The sequence below is a fragment of the Arvicanthis niloticus genome, chromosome 11 (genome assembly GCF_011762505.2).
Source record: "Arvicanthis niloticus isolate mArvNil1 chromosome 11, mArvNil1.pat.X, whole genome shotgun sequence".
Taxonomy (NCBI): Eukaryota; Metazoa; Chordata; class Mammalia; order Rodentia; family Muridae; genus Arvicanthis; species Arvicanthis niloticus.
Window position 1 is genome coordinate 5,070,220 of NC_047668.1, and position 12,659 is coordinate 5,082,878.

The 12,659-nt window shown below is 37.6% G+C and overlaps 1 protein-coding gene and 1 pseudogene across 4 annotated transcripts in view; one reads left to right on the forward strand and one right to left on the reverse strand.

Moving 5' to 3' along the window:
• Positions 1-12,659, reverse strand: part of Togaram1 (TOG array regulator of axonemal microtubules 1) — a 64,595-nt gene continuing 51,936 nt past the window's right edge. For 3 of the 4 annotated variants that reach the window (XM_034513910.2, XM_034513907.2, XM_076941832.1), the window contains 4 exons: positions 10,612-10,801; positions 3,377-3,596; positions 2,327-2,413; positions 1-1,142 (listed from right to left, as the gene is read on the reverse strand). In XM_034513910.2, the coding sequence (XP_034369801.1) occupies positions 877-1,142; positions 2,327-2,413; positions 3,377-3,596; positions 10,612-10,801 (763 nt within the window). In that variant the 3' untranslated portion in view covers positions 1-876. Of the gene's footprint in view, positions 1,143-2,326; positions 2,414-3,376; positions 3,597-10,611; positions 10,802-12,659 lie in introns of those variants that run through there. The other variant, XM_076941833.1, reaches the window with a different exon arrangement.
• LOC117717310 (betaine--homocysteine S-methyltransferase 1 pseudogene) lies at positions 4,014-5,682 on the forward strand (annotated as a pseudogene).

The following is a 12,659-nucleotide window of genomic DNA, read 5'->3' on the forward strand; positions in this document are numbered from 1 at the left end:
TACAGAAATAAATCCTTTTATTTTAAACATTCCTTTTCTTCTTTAAGATGCATACAGTACTTGTGAGCCCAAGAATTCTGAGAAAAACTATAGAAGACCTGGCACTATTTTTGAGAATTACACAACTGGGCAGCAAAATAATACCTTTATAAATGGACAGACATATACAAATTAAAAATTTAGTGTTTGCACACAAAAATAAAGTTACATTCAACACGTTTCTTGAACGTGCATTCAAATGTTTAATGTTTTCTAAGCTTTGGTCATCATGCTTTATTATAACTCTTAAATTTCACAATTGTGCAGATGATTAAACCCAAAAGTTTAGCAATTATATATATCAGTAACACAGCAGCTATAGGAAGCTAATACTGCATAATCATATTAGCAGACTGATTAAAAAACATGTTATTCACAAATAGCACACAAAACTTATTTTGTGATAACAGTTAAATGACTTTTCTTCCACTTCATAAAACAAGACAGAGTAATGAGACATAGCAGAACATGATTACATAATAAAAAGTATATTTTTAATTACAAATCTAATTGTACATATGGGGCAACAAATTGCAGTTTCTATAGAATAGTGCAAATGAGCAGAATTTTTCACAAAAGTATTTAAAATTTAGTTCATCCCAGGTGCCATGGATTTCATATCAGTTTATATTTCATATTAGTTTATATTCATTATTTTAGTTTTTCATGTGATGGCTGTAAGGACAGATCTATACTCACACGTAGGCTGCAAATAAACATAGCCCCTGACTTAATTTACTGGACATGAAATTCAGGCACTCAAAATAAAAACGTAACTTTAAAAAGATTTCATCTGTCATCAAGTAAACTGTTCATCATAACTAGTTCATCAAAAACTCATAATTCACTTAAAACTGTCACATCAAGTAATTCCTCTAAACTTTTTTTGATATGTGGTGGTTGAGATGCAGCCTGGTTTAATAGACTCTGACCCATCTGTGCAAAAAGGGCTTTTGATAATTTAGCTGTGGCTGTTCGTATATTTCCACCAGCTCCAGGCAGGGAGCCACTATGTGTCATATTCCCTAAGAGGTGCCATAAAACCACCAGCACTTTCTGTTCTGTGGCATGAGGCTTCCTTTGATAAAGCTCCATAACAATATCTGGAACAGAAAACATGAGCAACAGTCAGAGCTTCCCCAGTGCAAATCAATGTCTATTAAATAACAAGTATCCAAAATATGGGCTTCTGCCCTGAGCCATTTGTTCTAAAATGTTAGGCCTTAAAAACAAAACAAAAGCTAAATATCTCAACCTTTTCCAAATACAGGTAAATACAATGTACAGAGCTCAACTCCTGGTCCATCATCAAACAAACAAACACTGAACCCCCTTCATCCATGAGCGATCACAATGATCTAATGTCTAATGTCTGTTTAACAGAGGACAGACTTCGTTCTCTTCCTTTCCCTTCTTCTTCTTCTTTTTTTTTTTTTTTTTTAAAGAATTATTTATTTTATGTGAGTACACTGCAGCTGTCTTCCTGTCTTCAGACACAACAGAAGAGGGCATCAGATCCTACTATAGATGGTTGTGAGCCATCATGTGATTGCTGGGAATTGAACTCAGGACCTCTGGAAGAGCAGTCAGTGTTCTTAACCACTTGAGGCATCTCTCTAGCCTGTTGCCTCTCCTGTTCACAGTGTTGGGCATCAAACCCAGATGTTTAGGACTGCTAAGCAAGCAATCTATTATAGAACTAAACCTCAGTCCTAGAATTATTTTAAAGAATATTTTGGAGTACATGTATTAAAAGGTTCTTTTATAGACTATTACATAATTTATTTCTACTCTGTACAGCAGCCATATTGAACTGATAGCTATAATTAATTAAATGGAAACAACATCAATTTATCCTTAGTATCATTTACAGGAAAATGAACATACCTGGCAATTGTCATTGTAAGCATCGATCAGTGTATATAAAATACTTTGTATAAAAATGTCTTTACATAAAACCTATGCTAGGTACAATAAATATATCTCAATAAAAATTCATATTAAAAGTACATTACTTTAGAAAGTACTACTTTGGACCAGGCAGTGGTGATAGTGCTTTTAATCCCCGCACTCAGAAGGCAGAGGCAAGTGGATCTCTATGTCTCTATGTCTCTATTTCAAGGACATCTTGGTCTTACAGAGGAAGTTCCAGGACAACCAGGGCTACAAAGAAAAACCCTGACTCCAAAAATAAAACAAAACAATAACAAAAAAAAAAAAGAAAGAAAGAAAGAAAGAAAAAAGAAAAGAAAAGAAAGAAAGAGTTTATTATGTAAAGCTATTTTACCAGCAAGCTTTTCTGTCATATCTTGTTTTGCTTTTCCATTTAGAAACTGAGCTTTTGTGCAAAATGGCTGTAGAAGCAAGTAATTGTCTAAAATAAAGAAAAAAGAATCATGTCTAAGAATGAGATATCAATAATTCTGACTAAAAGCAATAATAGAAAAAGGAAACAATTTCAACAATGCACATGAAATAACTTAAGAAGCCCACATACTTAATCCCTACTTATAGTTTTCTGTAAGTAACAGGTAAAAATGAAACAAGAATATATGTAAGACATTAAAGAAACTGCCACAGGGCATCTAGACATCTTAGTTTCAAATGATTATGGCTTTATTATAAAACAAGAAAACATTTTTTATAAAGAAGTGGTTTTTATATTTAATGATATTTTGAGAAAAGTTTTTATTGTAACTACATCATTTCTCCCTTCACTTTTTTCCTTCCAAACTCACATTTCAAAAGATTCTATAAAGACAGTACTGACATGCCTTTTGCATTGAAAGGTTACATCTTACATAATTATAGGAATATATCAAGCCAGGTAGTATGGTGCACGCCTTTAATGCCAGCACTCAGGAGGCAGAGGCGGTCGGAGTTTGGAGCCAGTCTAGTCTACAGAGTAAATTCCAGGACAACCAAGAAAGAAACCCTGTCTCTAGAAAAAAAAAAATGAAAATAGAGATTCATGCAACAATTAAGTTACAGAAGTACAGTTTATTGGCATGCATGGATCATTCTTTCAGAATGATTTTTAAAGCTTTATTACATTTTAATGTCCTAACATAATTTCATGTTATGCCCCAAAAGCATGTAATATTTTATATTTTTAAATCTATAATCCATTTTAATCTCATGAATATGAGGTTAAAAAAATAAGCACTCAATGAAAAAAATAATCAATTTAAAAATTTCATCACTTAATTTATGAAAAAAGTTTAAGATACACTATTAAATGAAAAATAGTACGTATTTCAACATACAAAAATACATGGGATCAAAAAGCATGAAAGTTACACCAAAAAAATTTGAGTGTCAATTTAGGATTCCTTACCTACATGTTGACTCAGTGCATGAACCACATTTGTGGCTGCAGCATAGATGCCTGGATTCTTGGAATTCAGGTTGTTATCCACAATTGCAGGAATCAGCATATTGATTATAGGAGACAAGTTGTCTCTAAGTAAAGGAATCATTTTATGCATTGTTTCTAGAGCCACCAGATTCACTTTGCTATTAGAATCATGAAGTCGAGACTTAAAAGCATCAAAGATCTGGAAATAAATTGGTAAATTACTTAAAGTAAAAACAGTATTTATCCTATTGTATTATCCTTCTGCAATTTCATTTCTGTTTACTCTGTACACACAGACACACAAAGACACACACACACACACACACACACACACACTATTTAAACTAAACTTAGATAATAGAAACTTTCATTTGCTAACTTTAAATTTTACAAGTAGTAAAAACTTACTCTAAAAGATGTTTTAATGAAGGTTACAAGTGTGGCTTGATGCCACTGTGAACATGACTAGTGTGCTGTTAGCTAGGAGATGCAGATCAGCCTCATTTGATGCTAAGAACTTGGAGAAATTTTCTATACCTTTATTTAGAACAGAAGATGAAGAAATGTTACTGTGGATACTTTATATAACTTTAGTTTAATGTGTTAGGACAACTACATGGAATGTCACCTCCTGCCTGTGAACTGCAGTAAGAATCAAAGCCAAGGCCTCATGTTCCCATGCTAGGTAAGTGTGCCATCACTAAGCTGCATCTCCAGCCAGTGCCTACGTCTTCCAGTGTTTAGTTTTCCAGGCTGCTCTTGAACTCAGCATGAAGCTAAAGATGACCTGGAACTGCAGGCATGCACCATACTCTGGCTTATGTGGTGCTTGGGATCTAACCTTTTTGTGTTTTAGGCAAGCATTCTACATCCACAGCCTTCTCGGAATAATTTTTTTTTAAATACAATTCTTTAACAATTATCCCTTTTTCTTCAGCTTTCTTAACTTTCATAATCTCAACATACAATATAATGAGTGCTAAGAAAGCTTTAAGTCGAGACTTTGCTGAGGACAGCTCCCTCCGGTCCGCCACTGTGTTCAGCACCACTCACTGTACTGGAAAGATGGCACCGGTTACCGGCCAAAAAGGGGATCTTAGAACGCTTAAATGCTGGAGAAGTTGTGATTGGAGATGGAGGATTTGTCTTTTCCCTGGAAAAGAGGGGCTATGTAAAGGCTGGACCCTGGACCAAGGAAGCTGCCGTGGAGCACCCTGAGGCAGTTCGCCAGCTTCATCGGGAGTTCCTCAGAGCTGGATCGAACGTCATGCAGACCTTCACTTTCTATGCAAGTGAAGACAAGCTGGAAAACAGAGGAAACTACGTGGCGGAGAAGATTTCTGGGCAGAAGGTCAACGAAGCTGCTTGTGACATTGCACGGCAAGTGGCTGAAGAAGGAGACGCTTTGGTTGCAGGAGGCATGAGCCAGACACCTTCATACCTTAGCTGCAAGAGCGAGATGGAAGTTAAAAAGATATTTCACCAACAGCTAGAGGTCTTCATAAAGAAGAATGTGGACTTCCTCATTGCAGAGTATTTCGAACATGTTGAAGAAGCCGTTTGGGCAGTGGAAGCCTTAAAAACCTCTGTCAAGCCTGTAGCGGCTACCATGTGCATCGGGCCTGAAGGAGATCTATCTGCATGGCGTGTCCCCGGGAGAGTGTGCGGTGCGTCTGGTGAAAGCAGGCGCCTCCATTGTCGGTGTGAACTGCCACTTCGATCCCAGCATCAGCTTGCAGACTGTGAAGCTCATGAAGGAGGGTTTGGAGGCTGCTCTGTTGAAAGCTTACTTGATGAGCCAGCCCCTGGCCTACCACACCCCTGACTGTGGCAAACAGGGATTTATTGATCTCCCAGAATTCCCCTTTGGATTGGAACCCAGGGTTGCCACCAGGTGGGATATTCAAAAATACGCCAGAGAGGCCTACAACCTGGGGGTCAGGTACATCGGCGGCTGCTGCGGATTCGAGCCCTACCACATCAGGGCGATCGCAGAGGAGCTGGCCCCAGAAAGGGGGTTTTTGCCACCAGCTTCAGAAAAACATGGCAGCTGGGGAAGTGGTTTGGACATGCACACCAAACCCTGGATCAGAGCGAGGGCCAGAAAAGAATACTGGTAGAATCGCCGAATAGCTTCTGGCAGGCCGTACAACCCTTCGATGTCCAAGCCAGATGCTTGGGGAGTGACCAAAGGGACAGCTGAGCTGATGCAGCAGAAGGAGGCCACGAGTGAGCAGCAGCTGAGAGAGCTCTTTGAAAAACAAAAATTCAAATCTGCACAGTAGCCATGGGACAATGGTTTGGAGCAAATTCTTCCATGCCTGGGCCACAACGTGTACCCAGAAGGAAAAAATGGCTAGAAGTGAGTGTTTGTGTTAATGCCTGCTTACACCTATGACTAGCACTAGTTACACAAAATAGAATCACAAATAGTGTTTTACAGTTACAAAACGATGTTTCAGAAATGTACTTAGAAGCAAAGAAAGGAAAAGTCCACAGTAAATCAAAACTGATTTCCTAAGTACCTGCCATGTAATAGGTATACAGAAGTCACTGCAGCAAAGAGAAAGTCACCTAGATGCCAATCCCACTTCAGGTAGGCTAGGACACAGACCACCATAAGTGACATAGTAACTACTCAGGGACCGTATCATAAGTGACACAGCAACCAACTTTATCTAAGATGCTTCTGGCAGTGACTCCCAAGATCTTTTGAGCATGACCCTTAGATAGAAGCATTATATGCACCAGCCCTGCAAAACTTAACATATAACCACAAGGAAGAAATAACGAATCAATTCTGGAATTTTCTGTTCTGTCTGCTTAGATTCTATCTCATTAATAAAATCATGCTAGTTGAAAAGAAAAAAGAAAGCTTTAAGTCAGGTCATGCAATGAAGGAGCTACTCTGTGAAGCTAAGGCCATTAACTAATCATTCCTTAGACTTACTTTTTTTTTTTAACTGAGACTTTCTGGTTTATTATTATATCTCTATTTTTTAGTGGATATTTTCTTTATTTTCATTTCAACCAGATCTCCCCTTCAGAAATCTCTTACCCCATCCTCCAACTCCCTGCCTCTATGAGAGTGCTCCCCCATCCACCCACCTACTCCTGTCTTCCCGCCCTGGCATTTCCCTACACTGGGGCATCCAACACCATCAGGCCCAAGGACCACTCCTCCTACTGACGTCCAACACTGCCATTCTTTGCCACATGTTTGGGTGGAGCCATGGGTCCTTCCATGTGTAGTCTTTGGTTGGTGGGCCAACCAAGTAGAAACAAAAAGAACTATACAAAGAATCAACAAAACCAGGAGTTGGTTCTTTGAGAAAATCAACAAGATAGATAAACCCTTAGCCAGACTAACCAAAGGGCACAGAGAAGTATCCAAATTAACAAAATCAGAAATTGAAAAGGGAGATATAACAATAGAAACTGAGGAAATTAAAAAAACCATCAGATCCTACTACCAAAGCCTATATTCAACAAAACTGGACAATCTGGATGAAATGTATGATTTTCTAGACAGATACCAGATACTAAAGTTAAATCAGGATCAGATAAACCATGTGAACAGTCCCATAACCCCTAAAGAAATAACAGCAGTCATTAAGTCTCCCCACCAAACAGAGCACAAGACCAGATGGGTTTAGTGCAGAATTCTATCAGACTTTCAAAGAAGACCTAACACCAATACTCTTCAAAGTATTCCACAAAACAGAAACAGAAGGAACACTACCCAATTTGTTCTATGAAGCTACAGTTATGCTGATATCAAAACTACACAAAGACCCAACAAAGAAAGAGAATATCAGACCAATCTCCCTTATGAATATTGATGGAAAAATACTCAATACAATTCTCACAAACCGAATCCAAGAACACAGCAAAACAATCATTCACCACAATCAAGTAGGCTTCATTCCAGGGATGCAGGGATGGTTCAATACAGTGAAATCCATCAATGTAATCCACTACATAAACAAACTCAAAGAAAAAAACCACATGGTCATCTCACTAGATGCTGAGAAAGCATTTGACAAAATTCAACATCCCTTCATGTTAAAAGTCTTGGAAAGATCAGGAATTCAAGGCCCATACCTAAACATAGTAAAAACAATACACAGCAAACCAGTAGCCAACATCAAACTAAATGGAGAGAAACTTGAAGCAATCCCATTAAAATCAGGGAGTAGAAAAGGCTGCCCACTCTCTCCCTACCTACTCAATATATACTGGAAGTCCTAGCCAGAGCAATTAGACAACAAAGGGAAGTCCAGGGGATACGAATTGGAAAGGAAGAAGTCAAAATTTCACTATTTGCAGATGAAATGACAATATACTTAAGTGACCCCAAAACTTCCACTGGAGAACTCCTAAACCTGATAAACAACTTCAGCAACGTGACTGGATATAAAATTAAATCAAATCAGTAGCCTTCCTATACTCAAAGGATAAAATTAAAGAGGCTGAAAAAGAAATTAGGTAAATGACACCCATCACAATAGTCACAAACAATATAAAATATCTTGGTGTAACTCTAAAAAAACAAGTGAAAGATCTATATAAAAAGAACTTCAAGTCTATGAAGAAAGAAATCGAAGAAGACCTCAGAAGATGGAAAGATCTCCCATGCTCCTGGACTGGCAGGATTAACTTAGTAAAAATGGCCATCTTGCTGAAAGCAATCTACAGATTCAATGCGATCCCCATCAAATCCCACCTCAATTCTTCATAGAGTTAGAAAGAGTAAATCTCAAATTTCTTTGGAATAACAAAAAACCCAGGACAGCAAAAACTATTCTCAACAAGAATTTCTGGGGGAATCACCATCCCTGACCTCAAGCTGTACTACAGAGCAGTAGTGATAAAAACTGCATGGTATTGGTACAGAGACAGGCAAGAAGATCAATGGAATAGAACTGAAGACCCAGAAATTGAACCCACACACCTATGGTCACTTGCTCTTTGACAAAGGAGCTAAAACCATCCAGTGGAAAAAGGACAGCAGTTTCAACAAATAGTGCTGGCTCAACTGGAGGTCAGCAGGCAGAAGAATGCCAATCAATCCACTCTTATCCCCTTGTACAAAGCTCAAGTCCAAGTGGATCAAGGACCTTCACATAAAACCAGATACACTGAATCTAATAGAAGAGAAGGTGGGGAAGAACCTTGAATACTTGGGCAGAGGGGAAAAGTTCCTGAACAGAACACCAATGGCTTATGCTCTAAGATCAAGAATTGACAAATGGGATCTTATAAAATTGCAAAGCTTCTGTAAGGCAAAGGACACTGTCAACAAGACAAAATGGCAACCAACAGATTGGGAAAAGATCTTAACCAATCCTACATCCCATAGAGGGCTAATATCCAATATATTCAAAGAACTCAAGAAGTTAGAGAAACAAATAACCCTATTAAAAAACGGGGAACAGAAGTAAACAGAGAATTCTCAACTGAGGAAACTCGAATGGCTGAGAAGCATCCTTACTTATTTTTAATTTTTCATGTTAAAAATAAATTAACCAGCCAGGGCTACACAGAGAAACCCTGTCTCGAAAAGCCAAAAAAAAAAAAAAAGAAAAAAAAAAAAAAAAGAAAAAGAAAAAAAAAATTAACCAAGAGATTTACTTTTATTTAACAGATACTAGAAACCTACACACTGAAATGCAGAAGTGATTATGGTATGCTTTTCAAGTTTAATGTAGTTATGTCAACTTTAAGTGGAATTTAATTAATAAATTACTAATAGAATTAACTCAGTTAGGTTCTAGTAAACAGAAGTAACCTGCGTTTTCATGCTACAATGTTTATCCATCTCCATGGCCTTTGTTTATATAAAGATATATAAAAACAAAAATTATATAAATATATAAGGTAGGATAAGGTATATATCCTATTTTTGTATACAGATTTCTAATAAACGCAAAAAGTTCTAATGTCTGTAATGAAGCCATAGTAAGTTAGTTTGTTCCTTCCTTCCTTCCTTCCTTCCTTCCTTCCTTCCTTCCTTCCTTCCTTTTTTCTTTCTTTCTCTCCTCTTTCTCTCTCTCTGTCTCTCTCTCTCTCTCTCTCTCTCTCTCTCTCTCTCTCTCTCTCTCTCTTTCTTTCTTTCTTTTTTGGGTTTTTGAAACAGGGTTTCTCTGTGTAGTCCTGGCTGTCCTGGAACTCTCTAGACCAGGCTGTCATTGAACTCAGAAATCTGCCTGCCTCTGCCTCCCAAGTGATGGGATTAAAGGCGTGTGCCACCACCGCCCATCTATACTAAGTTTCTTAAATTGTCGTTTTTTTTAAGAGTATGTACTGAGTCTCTCAACATGTATTTACTGAAGCCAGACTAAGAACTCTCAAAATACTTGTAGCTTATCAATATGTAGGATGTTTCAGAGAAATGTTGACTCTTTTCTTTTTAAGACTTCTATTTTTATTTATGTATATACAATATACATATAAATAAATATAAATGTTCCCTTAAAAGTATTGGAGTTTGCTGCCAGAAGTGGGTGCTGAGAAGCCAACTCAGGTCCTTTGGAAGAACAAACACTCTGAAGTGCAGAGCTAGCTTTCCAGTCCCCTCCATGACCATTTTCATATGTTTTTCTATTACATTTTAGTTGCCACAGCATGTCAAATCCTATGTGATCCATAACTGACAAACTTTTTTTTCTTTTGTTTTGTTTTTTTTTTTTTTTTTGAGACAGGATTTCTCTGTGTAGCCCTGGCTGTCCTGGAACTCACTCTGTAGACCAGGCTGGCCTCGAACTCAGAAATCCTCCTGCCTCTGCCTCCCAAGTGCTGGGATTTAAGGTGTGCGCCACCACTGCCCGGCTGACAAACTTATTTTTAACACTTTAAAATAACACACATAAAGCTCCATGGATTTGGATAATTTGCTAACTATTTTATTTATTTATTTATTTATTTATTTATTTATATTTTTTAATTGGATATAGATTACAAATAAAAAGTAATCTTGAAGGCCATGATGCCAAGGCCAAGGATCTGAATTTGATCTTTGGGTCCCATGTGTGAAAAGAGTGAACTACCTCCTAAAAGCTGTCCTCTGAATTCCACATATAGACAGGACTCATGTACACACGTGCATGCACATACATACATACATACATACATACACACACACACATACATATATACATACATACACACACATACACCACAATGCCTAACAAAATTAACTTTGAGGTTCTTACCTTCACAATGTTGCCTACAACAAGCTCTTGATTGTTTTCAGTGTCTGATAAAAGTTGTTTAATTCCATTAATACGATCACGAAAGTCTTTTGCATTTAATAACCCTGTTATGGCTTTAATATACTCAGCGCTTTCTAAGGAATTACGAGCAGCTGATTTTCTGGGGACTTCTCGAACTTCAGTTACTTCCCTAAAATGAAAGATATATTTCATTTTTACTTCCCTACAAAACCCCAAATTAAAAATTCTTATTATAAATTCAATTTTATTTTTAAGAAATTTGGTAGCCCACCTGTGTTGGGAATTCCAATGATTTACTAGAAAGACTCACAAGTCAACAAGTCAACTAGTGGTTGAAATGTATAAAAACAGATACCAATCAAAATCTGCAGAGGGAAAGGCACATGGATCTAAGTCTAAAGAAAACCAAACACATGTTTTGGTGGTGCTGTTTTTTATTTGTTTGTTTGTTTGTTTGTTTTGTTTGTTTGAGACCGAATCCCATTACACAGCTCATTCTTGGCTTGGATACTGTAGACAAGACTGGTCTCAAATTCACAGACATCTATTCACTTTGCCTCTGCCTCCCCAGGGCTGGGATTAAAAGTGTGTGCCACATGTCTGGCTAGACACAAGCTTTTAAGGGACCTGTCACAGCAGCACTGCACAGAACACCACGTGAGATACAGTCTAACAAGAAGATTATTAAAGATAATGACTCTTCCCTGGATTTTCATTGTGTCTGCCTAGGATGTAACAAAATTACAGACTCTTTGAAGGAAAGCAGCTCTTTTTATATATTCAGACAGTTTATGTACAATAAAGAAGCTTACAAATTAGAGACTAGTGCACTGCTCTTCAAATTCTATTTTCTAAAGCTAGTAAAGTATTAACTTTGCAGGCAAATTAAGAACAGCATTTTTCCCCCAATCAATTTACTTATTTTGTTATTTTTGTTTGTTTGTTTGTTTGTTTGTTTTATTTGAGACAGGATCTTTCTAAATTAGCCCTGGCTATCTTCTACTTCAAAAAGATCCTTCTGCCTCTACCTTACTAGCGAGTGCTGGGATTAAAGATGTGTACCACCAAACCTGGCCAAGATCAGTAGTTTTAAACTGGATGTGGTAGTATATATACATCTTTAATCCCAGCACTCAAAAGGCAGGGGCAGGTGAATCTCTGAGTTGGAAGACAGCTTGGCCTTCATAAAAAGACCCTGTTTAGAATAAACAAACAAATAAGTAAGTAGAGTAACAAAGGGAAACACTGGATGTCAACTCTGGCCTCCGCATGTACACACATAAGAGCATGCACGCACGCACGCACGCACGCACGCACGCACGCACACACACACACATCTTTAAAGTATGGAATGTGAACCATGATATCTAAAAGGCCCCTTTCTAGGCCATCTACTACACCAGCTCATTTAGACCATAGCTGAGCATGCCAAATAGACTCATCTGCACAGCATCCTCTTGATGCATGAATACAAACACTCATCCCTTACTCAAGAGTCATTAACTGGCCAACTGGTATTGGATAACAAGGAAGGGGGACTTTATCTTAGTTTCTACAATGCTCTAATTTAAAAATAGAAATAGAAGTCAACACCCATAATCCCTTGGGTTCTACCTCCCTCTAATCTGTTGCATACAGTTCTATTTTATATATAAGCAAAGATCACAAATACTGCACCTAAGGTATTTGCCATGGCTTATATCTCATTAGTATCTTACACAAGGTACTTAAGAGATATATCTAAAGACAGAGGTCTTAAATCCTGCCATGTAGTAGCATCAAGACAGGTTAAACAATATGGTTCACTGCCAAAACTACTGCCTTATATTTTACCTAATAACTTCACTAACCTGACACGGTCAGAGAGCCCTCCCTTCTAATCTGAGACACCTCCCCTCTGAACTCTCTAAGTGCAAGGAACTTTTCTATGGGTTGAGATTGGAACCTCCTATCCCAGCTTCTATGTTGTGAGTGGCCAGCATTATTAAAAGATTATTTCTTTCCTTTTGATAGATGTGTTGTACGTA